Source organism: Paramormyrops kingsleyae, chromosome 12, assembly GCF_048594095.1.
Source record: "Paramormyrops kingsleyae isolate MSU_618 chromosome 12, PKINGS_0.4, whole genome shotgun sequence".
Classification (NCBI taxonomy): Eukaryota; Metazoa; Chordata; class Actinopteri; order Osteoglossiformes; family Mormyridae; genus Paramormyrops; species Paramormyrops kingsleyae.
The window spans coordinates 28,990,265-29,016,179 of NC_132808.1; the positions used below are offsets into that span (position 1 = coordinate 28,990,265).

A 25,915-nucleotide genomic window follows, 5' to 3' on the forward strand; every position below is an offset into this window, starting at 1 on the left:
GTCCGGGAGTAAGAGGGGGCCACAAATGCCCGAGATTGATCGGGACTGTCAGATGCACTCCCAACATTCCTCAGCGCGGCCGCTGGGGTGCCGTGCACGTAAAACGGAATGTAATTTCATCCGTAAATCTTGCCTGCGCGTGGGGAACGAGAGAGGAGGGGGCTGGAGCCGTAGATGGGGAGCATTAAAGTGAGATATATCAGCTGGGTGACCCGGCCGGCCATCGTTCAGCTTCACCTATAATCCTTTCCAGCTGCTGTCAAGTTAATATAGAGAATTGTGAATATTCAAGACAATGTCGGCTTACAGTGGCTATGACTCGGTATCTGTGATCAGATGGTCACTAGTTCAAATCCCAGAATCAGTAGAGCTATTTGACAATTGGACCCTTGAGCAAGGCCCTTAACCCCAACTGAATAGCAAATTCCAAACCTGAGTTAATTCTTTTTCGTTTCCTTTGAGACGCGACTTCCAGTGACCTACAGTCAGGCTCAACATATGTTACAGTATTGGGAACCAAAACTCACTCAGTTTTCATCTAATCCAACTAAGGACTTTCATGAAATTTGCAAAAATTAACTACGCCCACAGAAATTTTCTTGAAAATGTATCTAAAAACTGAATGAGTTTTGGAAATTTGATCATGCTTCCTCAATTGTACGTCACTTTAGACAAAAGCATCACCTAAATGAATTAAAAAATGTAAAAATATGTCTTCACTAAGAGGCACAGACAGTCTTTCAAAAAAATAAATATTGTAGATTAAAACAATCAAACATCATGGCCAAATGTATGTCGTTATCACAGCCTGAAGTTGGTTCAGCTGATATAGGAATTTTTACAGAAAGTCTAAAATGTATGTAAATATTGTTCATGTTATTAAATAAAAATAAGGCCAAATCTTAATCAGGCAATGCTTCTTCACAAAGGCAAAATGATTCAAGGTAGACAGTTGTAGGTGGTACAAGGTCAGATTTTGATTAGAATTCCTGCTCCGTAGCTTCGCGTTAAATTTAATTTGCATAGAGCAATTTCTCAAATGTTAGACTGGGACATGCGTTGGAACATAAATGGCCATTTACTGCGACTGAAATTGCGCATGCAGAATGGTACTTCAGCTGACGCATTCACAAGCACGCCGTGTCCGGGTGCAGAGACGAATGATCGATCTGCATCTTTGGGCTTCTCAGAGCTGACTTCGGCAACGCCTCCGTGTCGGGGTCGCGTCTGAATCATCCGTCTGAAGACGGTGGCCCATTTCAAAGAGGGACCCAGCAGAGGGTATATACGAAAACAGGGAAACCGCAGCTGGACGACAGCAATATCACGCTTATGTGCATTTAATCATGCTCTACCGGAAGACTGCTTCCCATCAAACGAACAGCAGATCCTCATTTCCACAACCCGTTCATTTTCTTATCCAATACAGAAGTATTTCCAAATCCGGTCTTTGGGGACCCAAAGATGGTAGGGAGCAAAAACATGGACCGTCTGCGGGTCCCCAAGGATCAGACTGGGAAACGCTGCAACTCAGGGTTATGGAAAGCCTGGACACTATCCCAGGGAACAATGCACACAAGTCTAGAGACACCCTGAAAGGTACTGTCTGTCCATCGCAGGAGACGCGCACAGACTCAGTCAAGTGTTACGGGTAATTCAGAGACAGCAGATCACTTAATATGCATGTTTTTGGAGTGCAGGAGGAAACCAGAGCACCTGGAAATATATATGGGCTGTGCTGAAGGCCCATTAGCCTAGCATCGTCGCTAACGCTAATGTGGCTATGGAGCTTTTGCTTGTATTTGCTGGTGCTGAAAACCAACGGCCACTCGGTGCCCGATGCTGGGTCCCTCCTGGCCGCTTGACCACACATTCCAGCCTCTCTTCGATTTTAGATCATTGTCATTCCTCTGCAGTGGCCCTGGTCTGGTGTGACTCACTGAGAGCACATTGATTATCTATGCCCCCAGTGAGAAGGACTGTGATTGAAAATGCTTCCCTGTGTTGCCTTTGTGTTTATTTGTATATAGACATAATTCGTGTAATTAATATGAATATACGTAATTTGTTTGGAATGAGGCTTCAGCTTCCGTAAGTATGGTAATCATCCAGGTGCTGTAGAGGTGTGTTTTATCACACGACAAGGAAATGGAATCTGTTGAAAATATGGTGGTGACATCATCTGATGATGTTCTGCCGCCATGGCAACGAAAGGGGAAATCAGCCAACAAACTCAAGGATCCCGTGAGGTGAAATGACTGAGGGTTCAGAAGAAGGGGGGCGGGGGGGGTGCCCCAATGCTGGGTATAAACTTCTGTATGGTAGGGGTTTACGCTATTGACTGCTCTGAGCTAATAAAGAATACTGACTTCATAGTGACATCATCATCCGAGGACAGGTAGATGGATTCCTCTTACACTAAGCATAACCAAATGCAGCCCTGCCAATTAGGGTAACAGGAACAGATCTTTATCTCAATTCTGAAAATCACATTTCTCAGAATGTACTAATGTTTCCATCCCAAATAAGTTTTTAGGTTCTTCCAGGAATCCACTGTATGTGACCCATTTAAACAGATCATTAATGCCTATATACAACACAATACATGTTTTAAAGAGAAAAATACATAACAACTAAAAACTAGTCTTTATATTTCTTGTTTTAATATTGATCATTGGGCCTTTGGTCCTTTGATGTTTACCCTCTGAACTGTCAAACCAACCTGAACAGCTACACTGCGCCCTTTCCCTTATAGAACCTCACAAACACTTACACTTGAGAGTGTTGAAGGCCAGCTCGTACGCAGAGCACTTAGACGGCTCGTCCTTGACATACGGAATGGGAAAAGCGCTCTTCTTGCCGTAGTTGATCAGTCTGTGGGACGGAGGCTTCTCCGTGTGGGCATTCTGGAAGATGGCAGCCGCGTGGAGGTACACATGGTCTGGGAATCCACACGAGCTAGTGGGGGCCCCCTTCAGGGGCAGCTGGGGAGGCCTCCTCAGCGGGGACTCCATCCTGTCCAGAAGGCTCATGTGCTTGAAGCTGGAGAGGGGAGGTGCTGGGTCCCTGAGGGTGTTGGTGTCGAAGCCCACTCTGTACTTCCCCATCGGGGGAGATGCTGGTTCCCTGGTGGTGTTGATGTCGAAGCCCACTCTGTACATCCCCATCGGGGGAGATGCTGGTTCCCTGGTGGTGTTGATGTCAAAGCCCACTCTGTACTTCCCCATCGGGGGAGATGCTGGTTCCCTGGTGGTGTTGATGTCGAAGCCCACTCTGTACTTCCCCATCGGGGGAGATGCTGGTTCCCTGGTGGTGTTGATGTCGAAGCCCACTCTGTACTTCCCCATGGTCCTGTGGGTGCCTCTTGGCCCACGGAGAAGCCAAAGATAAAAGATGTTAAGTAGCCTACATAAAAACCCAGTATTTCCCCAGAAAAATGAACAACATTATCTCTTTTTCTGATTATTTTTTCATTCAATATTTTCACTGTCCGTCCTGTTAATTTAGGCCAGTTTCCTTCATTTGCTCGATTATATAGCTATTTTTCAGTGTGTATGCTATACATTATTCTGAGGGACACGGCCATTAACAGCTTTGTAAAGATTCACCCTTTGTCCGTTGTCAAACTCATGTCTGAAAGACACTGAACACTGACTAATGATAGCATTGATTAAAGCCATGGGCGTCGCTGCCATTAAATCTGAGTGGGGTGTGTCCCCCTCACATTTCATAATTATTCGTTCAGACCCCCCCCCCCCCCCCCGCCCCACACACACACATTTAAGATAAAATATTAGTTTTATGCCAGTGTGTTCCCACCACGTTCAAAATGCTTCTGACGCCCCTGATTAAAGCTGATCGTTGGCTTGTAAGAAGCCGCAGTCGGTGGGGTGGCGCGACGCCGTTTTAATGTGAGGCGACAGAACACGGACTGGCGCGAGCGCGACGGAAGCGGCGCCTCTGGGCACTTTGCACCTGCTTATGTAGCGGCCACATCCGAACGGTAATTAGAATAACATTAAATTAAACTCTCTCTGTGCGCTGAACAGTGTTAAATATTAACATTCTAAAGTCTATTCCTGTGGTAAAACATATAGAACTATAAAACATCTAGTTGAACAATATGCAGTGTATCACACGGTATTTCTACAAGTAAGCTGACGCAAAATACTTTAAAATGTATTTCTTTTTATACCGCAAAAATTATTAACAAACCAGTCGACTAATCCTAACAGCACATTATAGTTAGTAATTACTGCTTTCGATTTGAAGCAAGGGGGGGATTTGGGACTGGAAGCCGTGAGCAGAAAAATCACTGATTATTAAAGCGAAATCAGGTACATTGAATCGAAAAGAGGCACGGGCTCACATGAGCGTCTGCTCACCAGCTCGGTCCCCGTGTCGTACTCCCGGCCCCTTTAACTGCAATAACTTACTGCCGATTTATAAGCGCGCCGCCATCCAGCTGCGCGTCCGGTTAGTGTCCACTTAGGATTAACCACACAACCAAACCATTCCCTTCATGTAGACACCCTAATGGAAAAGCCAGTTAAGGAGGCGCGTCCCAGTACGGACCCCCCAACCCCTGGGTTTCGAAATCGCTGCTGCCATGGTAACTATATGCTAATAAGTCCCGGAGGATCCAGCTGCGTCCCGCGCTGGATACGTGGGCATTTTTCCCCATGTAGAGGAAATAGTTGTCGGTGCGGTTCCGTGAAAGGTTTCCTCATACCGAGTTTGATGTTTGAAAATACACCTATTTATTTATTTATTTATTTATGCAGAAAATTCAACATAAAGGTCGCCCGTTGATCCCAGGGCTAATTAATAAGCAGTAAAACAGCGAGCCTGTTCAACCGCTCCAAAATGCATTTTTAAGGAAACCAAGACATCGAATTTAAATCATATCATTTTAAAGTTCCTGCGACCTTGTACTGGATAAGAATCAGAAATCAGAATCAGAAAAAAACTTTATTGATCCCATAGGGAAATTGCTTCTGTTACAACTGCACAGACAGACAGACATCATAGGGCACGATGAATTGTATATAAAGCAGGAAGGAAATGTAATATCACAATCAGAAGTTAAAGAGAATTCAAAAAAATGTCAAATATAAATACAGAATGGGTATCAAATAAGCTGTTGGGAGACCTAAGGATGGACAAAAAAGTAGGCCGTCAGGCAAATCACAAAAACAAGTGACAGCCATCTTCAGCTCATGTCAGAATTTGGTCTTGAAGTTAAAATTATAAAATTTTATTTATATTTAGTTGTATATGTTTATTGTGTATAGTCTTGTTTGTATTGTGTGCTTACGTCACTGTTAAAGATGAATTTCCATCTGATGTAAATTTGATGGACATTAAAGGAATATTCTATTCTATTCTAAATGTGATAATCAAAAAAGAAAGATTTTAACATTTATTAGTTAGTTAATAGTACCACGAACTTGACATATTCTACTAACACTATACTCCACCACTAATAATCATGCAAATTAATGTAAATTTTATTTATTTAAACATATTCTTTAATAAAACGCAAAACAATGGAAATACTTTGTAGCTCTTCCTCGTTTATATCATTTATGCATCAATTCTCTTTATATTATAAATGAAAATGCAACCGCCAAGCAGCCCACAATAAAGGGAGACGCACAAACCTTTCCGCTGCAAATGTGTAAATAACTATGCTAAAACATCACGTCTCCGATCAGCAAAAGCTCTCCGTTTCGCTCTGGGAAGATTGAGACTGATTTTTGGTGAATGTGTATTTGGCGCGCCGTTTGACCCTGAATAATAAAGTGACAGACTTTTCACCATCATCAGAGCAGAGTTCACGTTAAGCAAAGCGGACTAAATAATTGACATGATAATTGCAGACGAGTCCGCAGAGGCGGGATATGAATCCCGGCCGCTATCCGCATTATGAAAATGAGGAGCGGCGACAAATGGGGCTCGGACTTGTGTGGGCTGCATAACCAAGCAAATGCGACGGCAGAAACACATCATGTCGGTACGTACAAGTGATGCAGATTGACGAGTTGGTTATAAATGTCCTGGAGGGGGGGGGGTGGATATAAAGTGACATAGAGTCGGACATTTAGCGGTCATGGTGAAGGCTCGGGTTGCGTGCTTGCAATTATTACATCATGGAGGCCAGATTTCCCTACAATCTGATAATAACCTGTGACCTCACCTTATGGGATCATTTTTTGGTTCCCGCAAGGATGCACTCAATTGCATAAAAATCTGTGACTGCAATCATCCATCCATTTCCATCCATCCATCCATTGTCCAACCCGCTTATCCAACTGGGTCGCGGGGGGTCCGGAGCCTATCCCGGAAGCAACGGGCACGAGGCAGGGAACAACCCTGGATGGGGGGCCAACCGATCGCAGGGCACACTCACACACCATTCACACCTATGGGCAATTTAGAAACTCCAATTAGCCTCAACATGTCTTTGGACTGTGAGTACCCAGAGGAAATGTACAGCAATATTGTTGTTATTCTTGGGATTAGGGTTATGCCCTATAGGATTGAATGGAGAGTCTCCATAAAGATATGAATCAGTGGGTGCGTGTACATGTGTGTGCCTGTGTGTGTGATTATCTGTAATCTACAGTGGACCGGCATCTCATCCACAGGATGCACTGTGCTTCCTTAAGGTATTAAGGTATACTGCAACATTGCACTAAATAAGTGGCATTGACAATGGAAAGGCAGATGGATGGATGGATGGATGGATGGATAGATGGATGGATGGATGGATGGATGGATAATATAACAAAACCAATTTTGCACAAATTGTAACAGCAAAAGTGTTTATCTTTTCCTTGGAATTCCAGTTAATTTTACTTAATTTTATTTTATTTTATTTGTTTCACCGTGGCCCAGAAGGTGTGAAGAGTTAGTGTGGCCCCAAGTGTAGGGTCACTGGAGACGGCGCTGAAGGACGTCACTGGATCTCCTACGTGACGCGGAGGTCCTTGCTTTAGGAATGCTTCTCTCTTCCGGTAGGTTTGTGTACTTTATGGAACCACAGACAAGACCTACGTAGACATTCTGTGTCTTATGGCCGAAAAGACAGCTAACAAATGTTCAGGAGAAATATGACAGGATACCCTGCAAGATGTTATAGGGAATAACCTCCTGGTGTCTGTCCTCCCAGCTCCCAGAGAGAGCTTGCAGTATGGGCTATAATTAACTTGCTCTCATTTTAAGACAAAGACACCTTTAAGATGAAAGCACGGCAGATAACCCTTAAAACACAATTAGAACTAGCAAAAGTGTATTTAAGCATTTTTTTTTATCTCTATCTCACCACAATAACTATACGGACAAAAAAATCACACATTTTAGTTTGAAACTGGAGCATACACATCTTTGCAATTCAATAATGTTTTTTAATAGAGTTGAACAGTTGATGGACAGATTTTAGCAGTGTTGTATCCCTCTGGGGAGTATAATTATGTTTGGGAAATTTATCTGAAGGAGTTATTTGGTGCTCATAGAGGCTTATGACAATAAGCTATTACACAAACGGATAAATAACATTTTATGACAGCAGTCAGCTATTATCCTGGCTCACAAGTATATGCTGCATATTAAATCCCCCCTTTTTTAATGCCATGTGCTTGAGATGTAAAATAATACGAGTTAATATGCCATTTAGGTGATTTTACAACCGTGTCAGGTTTTTGCTGTTAGCCTGCAGACAGTATAAAAGCATCATAAAGATCAGGCATAAAAACGGAGAAAGTTGTGAGGGAATCTGCACAATGAAAATGTACGATACAAGGCCGTCATTCTGTTTTGTTTTCAATTAAAACAGTGCTGTTTAAGGTTTTAATTTAAACGAATATACTATTTTCGTGATGTGTGTTTTCCGTGTGGGTTCTCATTGATAGTACGTAAGGACACTGACTGTGATCTACATCACTGATATTGATTCCGATCACTAAAGATTTAAGATGGATGTTAACATCGTTTCAGGCTGTTTCAATTATAATAGTTATTGACGAACAAATTTCCTATTGACGAAGTTAAACGAAGCGATCATGTTACCGAAAGTGCAACTATGGGCCACCGTTACACTTACAAACGAAATCATTTAAAAAAAAAAAAACAAGCCTGTACTTATATGAGATACACAAACTGTTTCTTTGTTGACTCCATTGACATTTTGAAAAACCGCAAACCATTTGGGGCAGCCGGTGGCCACGGTCGTTATTTTAACAATAACCTAATACTACTGTACATGATCAACATATTCGGGAGTCAATATTTGTTTCTACACAACATCTCCTCAAAACCATTCATCACCCAAGACAGATGCCAATGAATATTCTTGAGTATCTCCAAATCTTCATTGGCATGTGGTGCATTTTTCCTTTCATACACATAGTATAATTTGCAGCGTATCTCGATTAATAGTATTTTAGGGCGGTATTTCATTTCATCTCGTCATGATCGATTTTTATAATTTGTTTTTTCGTATTAAATATTCGCCACAATTTGAAGGGCAACAAATATGTAAGAAGGGTGACCTCTACTGGCCAAATGTTTCCTAGGCCAGTAATACACCGTATGTGTTTACTAGACAAAATCCTATGCGCTATGCAAAATAACATCATTATATATCATTTTATTTAAAGGCTTTATCTTTATTCTGATTGAGAATACGGGGGGTTTCACAAACAGCAATTGCTAAAACATCCTGTCAGAAATGGACTCCACTTCAGTCTTCAGTTGAAATCTAATCCGACACTCCGCTTTTAACAATTTATTTTCCAGCTACAGCGCCTTGTAAGGGCACAGTTACCTGGGAGTCATTTTGACCAGGAAGGATCAACTCTCTTGGGGGCGAAGGTTCCTTTGATTGACTGTTTATTTCAGGTTTTATTGTCACGTGTTCGGAGCGCGCGGTGAACTTTTTATGCCACGGTTGCAGTGGACAGACACAAATAGTGTACGAGACACTGAAAGACAAGACAGTGCAATATAATAATGATTTATAGCAATAAATAACAAATACGGCGCAATAGGGATGATGTGTGAGTAAATCACACACCGATTAATATTGATAAAGTAGATCAACAATCCACCCACTCATTTCTGACACTGTATTTACTTTACTTTGCTTACTTACCTACGACAAAAACTGTAAAACTGTCTACATTTGCACGGCGAATCCACCATATTTATACTGCCTTATTGTCATTTGCACAAAAGTATTTAATTTAGCTTATTTTTATATTTGAATTTGTCTTGCTTGTCGTTGTTAGGACTCTCACCGTGGGGCCGGAGACTAACGTAATTTCAATTTTGCGTGTGTCCTGCACATACGGCAAAACTAAAAATAAAGACTTCTCGGCGAGAAAACCAGTCTTTCATGACCCCGACGTGATTCGAACACGCAACCTTCTGATCTGGAGTCAGATGCGCTACCGTTGCGCCACGAAGTCTACTTGACTTGATTTCTTAAAAAAAATATTTAAAAAATAATACATTATACACCGTGATGTATTTATGTGTGTATGTACTTTTATACTGTAGTGTCCCGGGCTCAGGAAGGAGCGATATAGTTTTATTATAAATAATTTTTTGTTGGGGTTGCAGTTCTTAGACGTACCCCTAGGGGGCCGAATGATGATGGGGCGTTATCGAGGGAGGCTGTTGGACGCTCCGCGTTGTTCTCGTTCTGATGATTAAAGTGTTTACAGAAAACGTAGCGAACGTTGCAGCATTTGAAAATGCTGCCAGGCGTCGTTTTGGAATAATGCTTTACGCTTTACGGCGCATATGTAGCCTGCTTTTTAAGCGCGCTATTCGCTAATTATAGCAGCCAATGACCTTTATCTTCCTGAAATAAGTTTCAAGATTATTACAGAGCCCCTATTTGGTCCGGTGCGGCGTCACTACAGTCACATGGCTGCGACTAACCGCTTATTTTACAAGACCAGCCGTAAACGTCACAAGTTTATAACCGTAAATATGAATTTTACTACTTAGGGCGTTCAAGAGACCGCAAGGGGTCAGTCAGCCGCCTTGTGGAAATGGCCATCCCAGTTTCCAGGTCAAATGCAAATCACTTTCATGGTGAATTTTGAACTTTTTAAAATGATAAACGCCAAGAAACTAACAGCTTGAGTAGAAACGAATGAATATAAATTACTCTCATTTTATAATATTAATATGTATGTACGTAATTGTTGCGGAGTTCGGATACATTTTTTTCTTGCTATGGGTGCGATTAATCTTTGTTTGACCTTAAAGAGTATCCGTCACTGGTGAGCCATTGTAAACTATCTTTGACTCTTTTAAATGTAATACGTTATAATATCCATTTATAACTACTATTTTAAAAATGACTAATTGTGTTAATATCCATCCATTGTGCATATCTGGTTATCCATTACAGGACTGTGGTGAGACTAGAGCAGATCCCAGTCATGTATCCTGATGTCTTTGGGCTCTGATTGGACACCCATACACAGCGAGAACGCACAAACTGCACCAAGCAAGCTGAGGTTGGGAATCAAACCCACAACCCTGGAAGGGTAAGCAAACTGCAATACACTTAGCCCCCATTGTCGAGTCGGGAAGGACGAGGGACGTGAGGGCAGGCGTGGTTGCAAACAAAAGGGGTTTTTATTAAACTCATACAGCTTAAAACGGGAAATAACCAGATTGCAGGGGATCAAAACGCGGAGGGGCTGAGGAAGGACACAGGCAACACGGGGTACAACGTCGATGATCAGACAAACGAAGACGGGACAGGCAGGTGCTCAGGACCACATGAGTGAGGAGACAGGAGGGTTAGGCAGACGTAGCGAGCAGGACCTGACACCCATGGCTGGCTTTAGCTAATACTCCCTTATTAATGAATGAATGCGCTAATTAATAATCTAGTTTTTTTTCTTGCCACGAGACATACTGTTCCTTATGATGACTGGGAACATAACAGGATCAAATCAGTGGAGGTGTAATTATTAATAAAACCAAATCCGAGTTAATGGGGCTCTCTCTTAACCCCAAGGCCCATGGAGATTAAGCAGCCTCCAGTGTGTGTGTTTATATCTGCTTATGTGCGACGGCGTCTGGTCGCCCTGTAATAATGGCTTTGTGCTGGAGAGAGCTGCCCAAGGACCTGCCTGCTTGTAAGCTGATCTGGAATTTTAGCAATAAGTTCTTAATCTTCACAGGAAGTTGCTGAGTAAGGCCGGCGATTGTGCGGCGTTAAGTCGAGGCGACTGCATAAACACTCGATCTCTCAGTCGTGACCCCTCCCCCATCGCAGCAACACGTGTGGCCCCTAACCTGGCCTGCGTTTTGTAAAATGAGGAGGACAAAGTGGAGAAGGGCGTGTGGAAGACAGGTGGATTTTCCACCCGGCCGCTAATCAGTTAGGGTAACAAATAAATTAGGTTATCCCAGGGGGTGTGGATTACAAGTGTGTACTACAACTAACTGTGACCAAAGCAAGAGTAGAGGAGCCACAGCCAGATCCAGGACCTGGTTTGAATATACAACCTTAGAGTGCTGTGATAATGCTGGTCACTGTGCCATAAATTCCTGTTAAAGGACTTGCACAACCTTTTACAGTTGATTGGACTGCACAACAGTGCGAACCCAAGAATCCTTTACTTGCAAGCACTGAAGACAAGGACACCTTTTAAATATTTTGATAGCAGAGTCATCCTGCTCTGTGTTTTTTGTTGGCCGTATCCGTTCGAGGAAACCATAACTTGCCCCGATATAGTTCTGTAATCAGCACATAAGAGTCAGCCTGACTGGAGATAACAGGGATAGATGGGCCTGAAGTTCGAGGCATGCCCGTCCTCCCTGCTACCTTTGTAGTGGTGCTGCTGTTCTTCTGGGTTCAGCACAGCTCACGTCGAGACCCGAAGAAGCCCAGGGTTCAGACGGAAACTCCGAATCTTCGCTGTCACTCATCATGAAACAGTCTCGCCGTGCTCTTGTTGCTGGGCGAGCTATTTAGATGGAAGGTTTTCTAAAATACAGGAAATAGTCACCCAGGGTAAAGGCATTACAAGCACACATCAGGAGATCGGGTTCCATTTCTGTTAGGACATTGAATGTTTTATTCTTAAGTCGGTGTATAGTTATCTTTTGAGATACATTTTAGTTTGCGCCATTTTTCATTTTTTTTGACGTGGTGATCATTACTTAACATGAGTGGCGCGTTTAAGACGTGATGAAATTTCAGAGCATAGCACACGTGGCGTAAGTTCAATGCTGTCGTCCGTCGGCCTCTTCCGGAATCCAGGCGAGGAATGTGGCAGAATTTCAGCGACATCGTAATTAGCGACCCACCGGCTTCAGCTTGGAAAATAAAATCTGCCAGGAGAATAGCTCTCTTTTTAAATGACGCCCACTTGCAGTTCAGAGAATCCTGCCTGTCAGCATCTCTTCCTTCCTTTTGTCTGTTTAGATAAAAAGCAGAAAGTATCATCTTTGTTAGTAGCTTTTAAAAGCCTTTTCCGTTTATTTTCTCCTGCTTCTCTGCCCCGTGTGGCACCTTCCAGGTACAATGTCCCATAATGTCCAGTAACAGGACACCGAGGCGTACCAGAAAATTACTCAGTTCGGGAGGTTTCGGGGGGAGTCGCGTTTGAAGTTACCTCTTAGTGTCCTGAGCTCCGGAGCAGGAAACAATGACTTTTCAACATCAGGTGAAGAGTGTGTGCATGTAAAGAACATTACAGCAGTTGTTGGGAAGGAGCCTCCATTCAAAGCTCTAAAAAACAGACCAGACACCAAAGGTTCTGCAGCCCTAAATCAGGTTACTTTAGGCCGTCCCTCGCACGATACTTCTACAACTTTTTATTCAAGTATATACAAATATTTTAACTATATTTATTATCCGTTTGCTGCTTATGTCCATGAGGCTGGGTTTTAGTTTGCCTGGGGAAGTGCAAGACAGAACCTGATGCATTTAATATTTTTTAAATTTTGCATAATCGTGGTCTGCGTCAGGGAGCGCAGCACTGCAAAAGCGGCTCCGTTCTCGTCTCGGACTTCTCTTTTCTATTCCTATTCGGTCAGGAAGTTAATCTGTTGACACAGATTTTCCGTTAACAGACAAAGCGATGCGGTAATTAGATCCCGCCTCTGGTCCGGGTGGGGGGGGGGTCATTGTCGTGTCTCTGCCTAAGCAAGCAGAGGAGACGGGCAGGCATGGCCAGCCGTGACACCTCCCACGAGCCCGCCCATCGCCCCCACCCTCTCCGAAGGTGAGGCTGCCGGTGAGGGGACTGGCTGAGATGTGTGAAGATTGCTGTATCTGTGTCTAAGTGCGGCGTGGACGTCTCTGCCTGTTCCTGGGTGTTGTTTCCTGTTGCTTTCTTGCCCAGGAAATACTGGAATGAAACTGAATTTAGTTTCAAGCGAGATTGTGGGCTTGTGATTACCAGTCTGCGCTGATTTCAACACAAATGATGTAAATTGCGATATTTTAAGACGCAGGAGGCTGGTTATATCACTTGCTTTTGACTATTTTAGTGGGGTGAGGTGCATTTGACGATTATTATTTAAGGTAGTTGTGATATGACAATGAAAATATGCACAGAATGTACAGCAGTTACCTGTACCCTCTTTACACCGGTAATTCCACGCAGGAACGTCATTCCTTTCTTGCATTGTTTGACAGTAAGGTTTGCATAGCGCCATTATTCCTGTCCGTGGCCTGTCCTTGTTGTTATTGCAGCTTACGTGAATGAAATAAGGGGCCAGTAATCGCAGGAAACATTGGTGTAAAGATATGTAGGAGCGCTGGCGGGACAAGCTGGGGGGGGGGGCTGGCCAGCAGCCAGGCCGCAGGAGGATAGGGTTACATCCCCGATCCCCAGTCTGGTTTGGCAGGTCTAGGGGCAGGGAGCACACAAAAGAGCAGGATCGCCTCCCGTGGGGGGGGGGGGGGGATGGGGGCAGAGCCTCGGAGAGGAAGGCACGGGGCATTTCCTCCAGCTGCATCGATCTGCCGGCCACTCCGCTCTCAGGCTGCGACGACCTGCCACCGCCCCCCCCCCCACTTTGCCGTCTCCGCTTTCGTCTCTCCGCCGCTCTTCGCTTTTGTTTCTCGTTTTGACGCCTGTCATTCAGCGCCTCTTTAGCGCAGAAGGGGAAGTTTCGTACGTTTTGGACAGTGAAAGAGGGAAAGAGCGAGAGAGGGAGAGGGGCACAAACATTTTTTTTTATGGGTATCAGAGTTACTGGTGTGTGCTAGTACACGAGACCCCCCTCCCTCCTTTAATGCGCTGGAATGTACAGCTTATGTCAGTGAGACTCAGGTATTTTCCCTCAACTCCTGTTAATTGCTCGCTCTCTCCTTAAGAAGTTGTGGGGCAACTTTTACCCCCACCCACCCCACACTCCCCCGCCGAGGTCCCAGTGCTGCGTCTGTGAGGACAAGGAGACACATCGCATGACGGAGGTGAAGAGGAGCGCGGAGACGGAGGTGCCCGCTTGCAGCTGACTTCGGCACGGAGTCGTCGGCTTCCCAGACAGGAGGGGGGGGGGTGTCCTTCGGAGTTCTGCACCCCAGGGTGTTTTTTCTCTGAATGGTGACACGAGCGCCAGAGATACTTTGAGACTTTGGCTGAGACTCACTTCCCCAGGTAAGACGAGAGCCTCTGGTCCTCTGTCCCCCAAAACCGTTGCGCTCTACCTCTCTCTGTTCCTCTCGCCTCTGGCACGTGTGTTTTGGAGACGTCAGGAAAATATCGTCTGGATCGTTTAGCTGCCTGTTATTTGCCAGCGACAGTTTACCGATCATTCCGACTCTGGCGGGTTTTTCTGAGAAGCTGGTTCTGTCACCAGGGGCATTGAGCAATACTGGGGAAAAGGGGATGTTGACAGGTCTGTTTGTGGTACTTTTTCCCATAGAAAGCCTGGTCATTCTGGCGCAGTGAAGCCTTCCTTACAGCTCCAGCCTAATTCTGCCTATTCTGATTGAGCTGAGTTTCCATAGTCGGGTCTAATTTGACGGAGAGGGAATGTTACGAGGGGATTCACCGCGGGGGGTGCCTGTCCGACCGCAAGGGCAACCTTCCGCAGAAGTTACAGGTGGTCTTGCTGCTCTGCACTGAGGTTCCTCAGAAGGAATTCATTCCCACTTAACGGCAGGGGGTGTCACCCATAAAGAAAGGAATTCGAAGGGATCTAAAATGTCGAAAGGGTCCAGTCCAACAGGTGTCTCCAGCAGACGGTGGGGGCCTTAGGGGCAGGTGGTGAAAAGCAAAGAGCGTGAAGGGCATCATCACCTGTCATTACGGTAAACATAAGGGAGGAAGGAGAGGCCGCCACCGGCCAATCGAGTGCCTTCATCTCGCTGCATTTAAAGAGCTGACAGGGATGCTGCGGGAAGACCACAACCCCCATGATGCACTTGGCTGCAGGTAATTCACAGGGAGAAAAAGAGGTATAAGGGCATTTGAAACTTTAAGATTACACCTGGAAGTGTACTCCCGCAACACTGAAACACGGTAATACTAAGCATTATTTTAAAAATTTATTCGCTATAATTAAAGTCTTTATGTTGAACAATTATAACGTATTGTATATCCTTTCAGTCTCTTTCATGTTTTTGAAAGCTGAGCTTGGTGAGGTATTCAGTGTATGAGGATGTAGAAATATATAATAGGAAGAGAATGCCTCTTTTTTGGCAATGAGATGAGTGAATTGTTTGTGACAATAGGTTTGGGATGGGGGAGCTGAATGCTAACGGCACTGTAGATGCGTGTCAGCTGTTGGAAGAGCTGAACTGCATTCCTGCAGCTCAGAACACCAAACGGCTTCGCGGGACACCTCAGATCCGGCGCCGGGCGTTTTCCGGCTCGCACCTGTTGCCACGCATCTTCAGCAGGATATCTCATCTTCGAGGACGTGGTGTGATTTAATTAAGGGACAGGTTGACTTCTATACATACAGACTCAGCCTGACCCTGCAGCTACGTTGGATAGAACTTACTCAACAATCTCTGGCCTTTGGGGAACCCGAGGATTTCTGCAGATGTGGGAGGATTTTGTTAGATGAAAGGTAATCGGGGTGTTCCGGGACGTCGTTTTGAATGATCATCGGAATTCGCAGAGCTCCTTGATAACCACAAGTTAGGGTTTGGGTCGGGCTGTTTTGCCTTTCTGGTAGTCATATTCCACCCTCAGGTGGGTAGGTTTAGCGTAGAGAGTTATGCTGCTTCTTGATGATTTCAGCTGATGCATTTGTACACTAATGATAACTTGATACACTTGGCTTATCCTCAGGTAAACATTGATGGGATATACATGATTTTCTGCTATAGAATGGCTTGCCCACCGAGGCCTGGGGGGCAAGAACGGTTTAATGAGGGTGGCATGACTGGAGTCTGAGCGATGCGGTTTTGGCTGCTGCTTCTGTGGTGAGAACAGCTAAGGTAAGACGTATTTATGGCTGTTACCTAACTGCAGGTGTCTGACTTGGCTAGTGGGGGGGAGTGCGGCCCTATGGGAGCCGCCTAGCCCCGTCCTGTCGGGGCCTGACAGCGAACGGGCCGCCTGCCCAGATTCAGGCTGCGCGTTACCATTTCCAGGTAGACGGCGGTTCCTGCGAGCGCGTGTGAAAGGCGAGGGATTAGCGCCGTCTGTGCACCCCCGCAGAAAGGCTGCAATTACCAAAAATATGGGGTGAGTAGAGCGAAAGCAAAGATGACAGCTGGGGGCCAGGAGGGGAAATTAACCCAGTACTAGCTAGGATCGCGCTCCTGCCACATTTATCTGCGTGGCTCTCGGGCTGTTGGCCGAGGGCCACACCGCCGTCCTGCCCGCCGTTGTCGTGAAACCACAGATTTGTTTACAGTGCTGCCTTTGTGACCCAGTTCTGGCACTACTTGCCGTGCGTTTTGGTTTTTAGTCTGTGTTTAATTAGACCGACATTTAATAAGTAGTGATAGTTCACGCTAACAGACCTACCCTTCTATGCCCACTTATCAGTTTAAATAGATGTAGAAAGACCACAGCATGCTGCCCAGAGCCACTTGTTTGCAGTACTGCAGGAGTAATTTACATTTTTTAGAACCTTTAAGTATTAGTATATAATAATTCCTGCACACTCCGAAGTAGTAATATTGTAGTTCTTAAATGAACACATTCTAAGGCCACAAGCCTTTAAATGGGTATAATTTTATCAGCTTCTTGTCAAAAACACCAGGAAATGTCGCCTGCATGGCCACTGCCTCTAGCTACCAAGGTCAGGCCCTGTATCGTAACGTAAATAATGTCAATATTAGCTCCTGTTGTTCCCTTTCATCATGAGATGGCAGAGCAGCAACAGCGTTTAGTGTAATTTCAAACGCTTCCTTCAAATCCCGCTGCTGTTTAACCCCAGAGGACAGAAGATCAGCGTAGGTGAATTGAGGAATGGGCCGAAACCTGCCGCGTTCTGTTTTTGGTCAGCGGTCAAGTCCGTGGCACCTTAAGAAGAATGACAGAGAGGAATGAAGTCCATGACACTGTGGCTACAACTGAAGGGGTTTGGACTGAAGGGCCTCTTAGAGATGGACGCCCGTGCTGTTCTGTTACGGAGCCCTCAGCTGCTTAGCCTGAGGTCCGAGCACCAATAATGAGCTCTAAACGGATAAAACTGCTAAAAGTGATAATCCTCACCGGGTTCCGCACGGTAACTGCAGGCAGACGGCCTGGGACCTCTCTCCTGCGCGTCGTCCCTTCTCAAATGCCACCATTCATACCTGAGCCTCACAAAAGCCACATTCTTCATCAGAGCAGCCTGCATGAAATAGAAAGACAGGGAGGAGCCTCCCCCCCCCCCCCCCCCCAAACATGCACTGCGATAAAACTCTTTTGACAAAGGGGTCTTTTTTGTCTAATTAAGAGAGACTTATTGGGCTAGGACCCACAGAGACCAAAGACTCATTTTTTGGGGGGTTGGTGGTCCCCCCCCAAAGCACACTACCGGAGAGCTGCCCCCCCAAGTGCAGAGACCTGGGCCCCCATCCAGTCCGTGGCTCCACCCCACTCCTGTCCCCTGTCCCTCTGTTCCTGCCTTGTTCCCTGGCTATCTGGCTCTGTCATTATGCTTCATCGCATTACGTCTCCTCCTCCTAATTCTGTTTTTTTCGTCTTTCTCCTTTCTGTTCTACTTTTTTTTTGATCCTGGAATGTTTCTAATTGGTGTTGTTCAGCAGGAGACGGTAGATCTGGGCTGGGGGGGCAGTGGTGGGGCTGGCAGGTGATCCAGTGTGAGAGAGGGGACAGGAATGGGGAGGGGGGCCGAGGCGGGGTGGCGGATGAGGCCATCAGAGAGTTTCGGTGTTGTGACCAGGAAAGCCCACCCCCCCCCCACCAGGGACACAGCCATGTTCCACTGCATACCTGTGCACAATGGGCTTCTTGTTGGTGGCTGGACAGGATTTCAGGGCCCGTGTGGCCGGGAGGGACCCGTTTGCGTTCGTGTGAGGGGGAGATGCTGGCCGATGCCCCCAACCACCTTTCGAACTTCGAGCTGCGAACCTCAGAAGATCTCAAAGATCTAAATGCCATGCAGGCCTTCAAAGCAGTAGCAGGCCCTGCAGCTGTAGCTGATATCCAAGATACAAAAGAATCAATGCAGACCCCATAAATATGGTGTGTTTATAACTGGAGTTATCCATTACTCTGAGAAGTACTGTAAACAAATGAGTTGTTTTTCTTTAAGTAAATTTTATTTATTTAGGTAGGAGTAAGTAACTTCCTGGTGTGTGGTAGCAGGTTGAAGAATGCAAAAAATGGGTTAGGTATTCTTTACTGTAACACTCTTCTAGCAGTTTCTGTTTCCCTCTGTCTGGGCCACATCTGTAATATTGAAACTCTGCAATATTGAAATGTTTACAGCCATTTGAAGAACGCAGACAATACTCTTGGAAAGCTTATTTAGAAAGTCGCGCTGCTTCCCCCGATCCCTTTATCCTATGCTGTTCTCCAAACAACATGTTCTGACGCTTTCCTAATATTTGCAGAAGGCTACAGAAATGTTTGCTCAATCTTTCGTATCGTGTTGGGTTGTGTGGAATCCGCCCACGTACAGAAAACTCAGCCTGGAAACCTGGTATTTCTGGTAGGACCTCACAGTCCTGATTATTGTTGTGTAAAGGGTAGGACTGGGAGCCAAATTTCATGTGTCATATTTATGTTTCTAGGTTACAAGACTTCAAACGGAGGCACCCTCAGAGAATTATATCCCTCTGGAGGATTTTATCTGCATACAGGTGTGGCTAGAGAACAGTACGGTTCTCTTACTTTCTCCTGATCACCTATGAAGGGTCGCAGATAGAACTCAGAAGTTTGCTTTGCCGTGCTGTAACCTCGATGGTGATTGGGCACTTTGTGCTTGCCAAGCATTCACAGCTCACAGTGCTAAACACATGAGATGTTGGCAACGATTACTGCTCCTCTCTGCGGTTGGTGACATCAGCGTGAGCGCTGTGTGTTGCTGTCTCGTGCTGCGCAGATCAGTCCCATTCGGCATTTGACCTTGAGCACATGACCATACTCTGAATGTGCCCATGGCAGGAGATCATGTGATTTGCGACTAAGGAATCAAAGCTGGGTTTTAGCATCAGCTGACCCCTGATGGCAAAGTCTAGAATTATCTGGATCTAACGGCTCCTGGTGTAGACTATAACTATCAAAGTATCCGTCTGTCTATATTCCAGTCGCTTATCCTAGACAGGGTCGTGATGGGGGACTGGCATCCCACCCAGGGTGTGTCCCTGCCTTGTACCTTATACTGAAATAGCCCATAAAACCGGAAGTCGATATGGTCTTCCCTCTGAAACCCGTAAGACCCGACCTGTCCTCTCAGCTGGTTGGGTAACTGCCCATTAATCTCTTCATCCTCATCACACCTCACTGCTGTGCGTAATTCAGTGAGGAATGCCGCTTTGTACGACCCGAAGCCGCGAGCAGCGGGCGGCCCGATAAGCCGCTAGCGGGTTTTACGTTGCTTTATGTAAAATCGGGTCTCCTTTACTTAAGCGTGTTGGTGTTTTTCCATTTGCATTCCGGCTCCAAGGGCTCCCTGGAGGTCGGTGCTCATGAATTTCCCCAACATCTGTCTGTGTTAAGTGGAGGTCCCATGTTCTCCTGCTCTGTTGTTTCCTTCTTTGCTTTCAGCCTCCTCGATCAGGTGATCAGCCAACCCCGTGTTCTTCCCTAGTAGGACTGACTTTTACCTTAGCAATAACTTGTGTTTGCATAAGGGTAGTTTGCTCCTTTGACTTGTGGGATTTAGTCTGCCACTGGAATCCATTGTCAGATCACAGTGTGATGATGTTTCACCTTTGGGCTCCGTGGGTCAGAGACAGTGAATTGTTGCGTGCAGAGATACTTGGACAAGAAACGTGATTAGCATGGAATGGAATGATGTTCGCAAATTGTTTCGTATGAGTTGTATTGTTTCATATGATTCATGAAATGCTCCTAAGTCATCAAATCTCAAAATAGCTTCTTTCTTTCCTGCTTTCTTTTTCTTTCTTTCTTTCTTTCTTTCTTTCTTTTAACACCATTGATTTTCTGCCTGTTGTATGTTTTTATGGCCGAGCTGGGTGTGCTGATGGCTGGGCTGATGCCTGTGCTGATGGCTGGGCTGATGCCTGTGCTGATGGCTGGGCTGATGGCTGGGCTGATGCCTGTGCTGATGCCTGTGCTGATGGCTGGGCTGATGCCTGTGCTGATGCCTGGGCTGATGGCTGTGCTGATGCCTGGGCTGATGGCTGGGCTGATGGCTGTGCTGATGGCTGTGCTGATGCCTGTGCTGATGGCTGGGCTGATGGCTGTGCTGATGGCTGGGCTGATGGCTGTGCTGATGGCTGGGCTGATGGCTGTGCTGATGGCTGGGCTGATGGCTGTGCTGATGGCTGGGCTGATGGCTGTGCTGATGGCTGGGCTGATGGCTGTTATGTAGGGTGTTATTGCACCCGGTATGGCCCATGTTATCCGTGGCCAAGGCACTGCAGCTGAGATCCAGTGAAGTGCCTCTAGTGGTTGCAGCTCCAATTTACTGCCAGGAGAAAGCACCCAGGCAGAGGGGCTCATTAAGCTAATCAGGTCCTGGGAGAACTTTGACCGCGCTCTACAGCCCTGTCTCCTGCCAGGTTTATGATTCTCTGGGTTTATGGCTTCCCTGTTAGGCCATGTGACGAATTGCTGCCCATGAAGATGAGCAGGTGACTCGGGCCTCCTGCACCACACACTCTCCCAGGGCTCAGTCAAAAGCAATTAGCTAACCGTCTGGATCCCGCATGACAGGTGGGGTGGAGGAGGGCTTTGGGCTTCAGGCAGCTATTGCAGTCCCCCCCCCCCCCCCCCCCCCAAATTGCCTGTGATGTTCTGATGTAATGTCTAAGTGCATGAGCTCACATCTGCAGACTGACAATCAGGCAGGGCAGCAAAATGTGGTGGATGAATTATATAAATATCACAGTGTAGGTGTCAACCCCCCTCCTTCCTAATTCTGGATATATGGCTTTGCAGGACCCTGCCTTATGAGGTTAAGGTTTTATAGTGCTGTCATAAATGTGATGTTTTAACCGCCTTCGAAAAGGGCTTCCTCACTGGTTTGGCTGAGTTGTTTTAAGCCTGGCAGGTTCAGTGCGACGTGTTTTATGCAGCTGTCTGGAGCAGTTCCCGTCAGTAACACTGCATCACAGGAGGATCACATGACTCAGCTCCCCCCCCCCCCGCCCCCCTGTGCACTGTGGGACCATCGCTGAGGTCAGTGCAAGGCAGTCAGAGGGCAGGATGAGACTGTTTCCCAGGCCAAGTGTGTGTGTGTTTGTAATGATCAGGTGATCAGATGAGAGCGAGGCGGGGGCGGGGGTGGGGGTTGAAAGAATACAATAGAGAGAGAGCAGGAGGAGTGAGGGAGGAAGATGGGAACATTTTTTATGCCTGTTTATTAGAAAATGACCCACGGTAGGAGTCCAGGTCTGGAATATTCTAAGTCTTAGTTTATTTGAGCTCCAAGAAATGCCCCCCAATAGGGTTATTAGTGAAACACCCCAGCATGCAGAAACCTTCTGCTCACTCTCCACTTTTCCTCAGCAAACTGTTTTATTCCGTCTTCCTAGTTGTTCCCTGCAGCAGCCAGACGGCCTCAGAGGAAAGTGCAGAGATGAATAAATGGCAGCCCGCTTTAACCGGTCGCCTTTCATGCTGCCGTAACCTCTTCTTGCATCCAGAAGCAATAAAGCAGCACAAGTGTTGAAAAGTGCCCCAGCTCCTGTTTCCAGTGCAGTGCAGTTCAGTGCAGTGCGGTGCAGTGCAAGCCCCACGCTTCCTCGAGTGAACTCTGGGTACCGAAATGGCATCCTGCACTTCCTTGTCTCATTGAACAACTCCGGGGGAAAAGCTGAGAAAAGCTTTTTAGGCTGCTGGAACTGACACAGCTTGGGGGGGGGGGGGCAGTGGGGGGGCAGCAGCAAGGTTTTTGGTTAACCCTCAGACAAAGGGCACGTGTTAGTAAGCCAATCAGAGGCATTTCTTTGGTTTTCAGTGACTTTATGAGATGTTTGTGCAACTCACCACCACAGTTCAAAAGGCACACTGTAGGGCAAACTGGCTGCTCTCGCCTGAGTCTCAGTGCCCTGCATGGACTGGCATCCTGTCTAGGCCGCCGTGTGCTTTGTAGCTCTTTGCCAGGGTCATTGAGACCCTGTTCTGAATGAAGGTGCGGAGGACGGATTGTTTTTCTTATGCCGGTAGTCATGGCGACACTAGCATATACTTAAACAAGTAAATATGGGGAACAATATGTTGCAGAATTAATTGTTATGATTTTCACACTGCTGCACTGAACCAAGCAGGGGAGGGTTTGTTCAGGCAGGCAGGAGGCTTAGGGTAATTAAAAGGCAACGTGTTTGACAGATAAAGGGAACAGAGATTAAGAACTTCACGTAAGACAATGAAATTAACACTCAGTATGACAGCAGGGAGTCTTTGTGTACAGGGGAATTACAGAAATACTAAATAAGTCTAATAATGGTTGAACACCAGACAAACTCTATAAAGAATCACAATTTCTGGGCTGATTTCAGCCATCTTTCACTAAACTGAGTGTCGCTGTGCTGATGTGCCACACAGGGATGAGGGGGGTGATCCTTCATTCCTTACCGACCCGGAAGTGCCAGGCTTGTTATAAATGTGCTCCGGTCCCGTCTATTGTAATCTCCTGTCCGGGTTTTGGTTTTGCCTTCTGTTCCCGTTCTCACAGCCTGTCCTCGCCTCCTTCCAGTGTCGCCAATCACCCCACTCCTCTTCCTGCACAGTTCAGTCGCACATCCCGCCGGTCGCCTGTTTCCTGTGGTTCGCTGTGTATCAGGCCCAAAAACCTGGAGTGGGGAGGGGGGGGGGGGGGCTTCTAGTCTGGGGTGTTTTGAGCCTGTATTTAGCCAAATCTTGGAGCATTAAAATGTTTACCGAATATGACGCTACTTCCGTTATCAGTTTCAACCAGGATAGCCAACAAAATGAATCCAGGTATGTACCAGAGACTCACATGTGGGGTCGCTCTCCTCTCCAATCTTCTGCACTTTCAGGAAATGAAGGAAAAGCGTCAGGTTTTACGTGGTGCCACATTTTGGCTGCAGAGCTCGGCGGGCCTTCAAGGGTGGGGAAACGTGCCGCATCTATTTCTAAAAGTCGCAGCGCGCACAGGCGTCACGCACAGACGTCCCGGACACGCACAAGCGTCCTGGTCATGCACAGGCGTCCCGGACACGCACAAGCGTCCTGGTCATGCACAGGCGTCACGCACAGGCGTCATGCACAGGCGTCCCGGTCATGCACAGGTGTCCCGGACACGCACAGGCGACACGCACAGGCGTCCCGGTCATGCACAGGTGTCCCGGACACGCACAGGCGTCCCGGTCATGCACAGGTGTCCCGGACACGCACAGGCGTCACGCACAGGCATCCCGGTCATGCACAGGTGTCCCGGACACGCACATGCGTCCCGGTCATGCACAGGTGTCCCGGACACGCACAGGCGTCACGCACAGGCGTCCCGGTCATGCACAGGTGTCCCGGACACGCACAGGCGTCCCGGTCATGCACAGGTGTCCCGGACACGCACAGGCGTCACGCACAGGCGTCCCGGACACGCAGACATGCTGTCAAACATAAACGCTCACGGCCCGCTATTACTTATTGTTGCCAATGAACAACCTCACCCAAGCGCCCCCATCACTACAACCCCCACCTAACTCCAACCTTGGACTTTTGCTCTATTCTTCTCTATCAGAGATAGGCAGGGAGCGGCCGAAGAAAAGGGCGGGGCGCGCGGGGGGGGGGGTGTCATGGCTCCACCTCTCGCAGTAATGTACAAACGGGCTCTCAATGCTGCTGTCGCGCCTTGCCATATGTGGCTCGACGACGCCGGGGTGACATCGCCCGATCTTCCAGCACTTTAGAAACCCAAAAGGACTTGGGGGACGAGGTTCAGCCATCCTGCAGCACCACCACCCCACCCCCAACGCCGCACAATCTGCTGAAGGAGCAGGTACAGTGAGCACCGTTATTGGTCAAAGGGTTGCTACAGGTGGCTTGTGTGGAGTGGAGGACGGTTGCCAGTTGACAGTTGCTAACTGATGCGTGTTACCCGGGAGTCGGGTGACGGCGCCCGGTTGCCCTTGGGTCTCATGTTGTCAGTGGTGTAGGTGACGCCGTTTACCGTATCAGTGGCAAGACGCCTTTCCCGGCTGCCCTTTCGGGCTGAGGTTTCATCTTCACGTCCCGCCGCGTAATGCCCGTGCCCGTTCGCTGAAGACAGGACCCCCCCCCCCCCCCAGGTCCGTCCGGCGTCTGCCAGTGCGGGAAATAAGGCGGCAGTTTCTAGAAACTGTCAAGGATGCATCATGGGTACCTGGCGGTGCAGAATCGCCTTGTTTCTAGTTGAACCGGACGCCGGTTTAACAGGTTGCCTGAATTGCGTGGCAGTACGTCAGCCAGAAAAACCAGCGTATCCACATGTGGGGGTGGGTGTCGTCTTACGCCCAGAATGACATTTTTTCCCCCCTGTGCCGTCACAAATTGGGCAACATATTCGTACCCGGCGGCTGACTCCCCAAACCTTGTGCCTTCTCGTATACACCTGGAATACCTAGATCGGATTGCGTATATAATCGATATCTTTGTCCGAAACAGAAAACACTGTATTAATAGCATAAATATTTAGAATTTGTTGAATGTTTTGAGCTGTATCAAATTCAATGCAAACATGATCCCAGGGCGATCGTGACTTGGCTGGAGTCAAGGTGAGTGTAGGGTGATAGAAGGAAAGAGTGACATTATCCAGCTAAATGTGAGCTGGCTTTGATTAGCTGGCTAACCGGGACGTTAGCTTGCCTTTGCAGATAGCTCCATTAACATGGTTCTTCCAGGATTGTTTTTCCAAAGGTTTGAGGCAAAAAAAAGGATCCCTGTATCCCCAGCATCACACCTGTCTGTGCTTCAGAGGATACAGACTCCCCAGACCGGTCTTACGAATGCAGGCCCCAGTCAGTCAGTCAGCAGACAATCAGCTACAAATCCAGACAAGACAGAGTTTACAGATTCTGATATCTTGCAAGAGGAAAGTTATTAGGACACCACTACTGGCAACAAAAACTTTTTGTGGCCCTGGAAATACAAATAATCTGGTTACGGATGTTTTGCTCGTTGTCTCAAAGACTTCAGCGAATTGGTAGCTAAAGTGCATTTGTAGCTTTTGTGTTTGTGTACAATTTTCTCGATTTATTTAGTATCCATCTGGCTGGGATAGCTGGTATCCGGTAACTACTTAGCCGTTCCTTGTGCTGTTTGTCCTAAAGGTGATTCCAAGACTGTTTCACATTCTGTAAAACATTAACCGAGAGGCCTGT

At 46.8% G+C, this 25,915-nt stretch overlaps 2 protein-coding genes and 1 non-coding gene across 22 annotated transcripts in view; 1 reads left to right on the forward strand and 2 right to left on the reverse strand.

Moving 5' to 3' along the window:
* Positions 1-4,565, reverse strand: part of LOC111832955 (putative methyltransferase NSUN7) — a 45,410-nt gene extending 40,845 nt beyond the window's left edge. Inside the window, exons 1-2 of one of the 5 annotated variants that reach the window (XM_023790783.2) lie at positions 4,437-4,565; positions 2,774-3,363 (exon numbers count right to left, since the gene is read on the reverse strand). In XM_023790783.2, coding sequence (XP_023646551.2) covers positions 2,774-3,347 — 574 coding nt within the window. In that variant the 5' untranslated portion in view covers positions 3,348-3,363; positions 4,437-4,565. Of the gene's footprint in view, positions 1-2,773; positions 3,714-3,819; positions 4,268-4,369 lie in introns of those variants that run through there. The other 4 variants (XM_023790774.2, XM_023790789.2, XM_072697888.1 and 1 more) reach the window with 4 other exon arrangements.
* A 2,335-nt stretch (positions 4,566-6,900) lies between these two features.
* LOC111833262 (RNA-binding protein 47-like) overlaps positions 6,901-25,915 on the forward strand; it is a 34,003-nt gene continuing 14,988 nt past the window's right edge. Inside the window, exons 1-6 of one of the 16 annotated variants that reach the window (XM_072697897.1) lie at positions 10,434-10,565; positions 14,366-14,645; positions 15,958-16,065; positions 16,290-16,438; positions 16,595-16,688; positions 19,196-19,264. In XM_072697897.1, the coding sequence (XP_072553998.1) occupies positions 16,684-16,688; positions 19,196-19,264 (74 nt within the window). In that variant the 5' untranslated portion in view covers positions 10,434-10,565; positions 14,366-14,645; positions 15,958-16,065; positions 16,290-16,438; positions 16,595-16,683. Of the gene's footprint in view, positions 7,020-9,701; positions 10,105-10,169; positions 10,296-10,426; positions 10,566-14,055; positions 14,646-14,682; positions 16,066-16,289; positions 16,439-16,516; positions 16,689-19,195; positions 19,265-24,387; positions 24,556-25,915 lie in introns of those variants that run through there. The other 15 variants (XM_072697896.1, XM_072697898.1, XM_072697899.1 and 12 more) reach the window with 15 other exon arrangements.
* On the reverse strand, positions 9,399-9,470 carry trnaw-cca (transfer RNA tryptophan (anticodon CCA)). The gene has a single exon. It is a non-coding gene; the product is annotated as a tRNA-Trp (tRNA).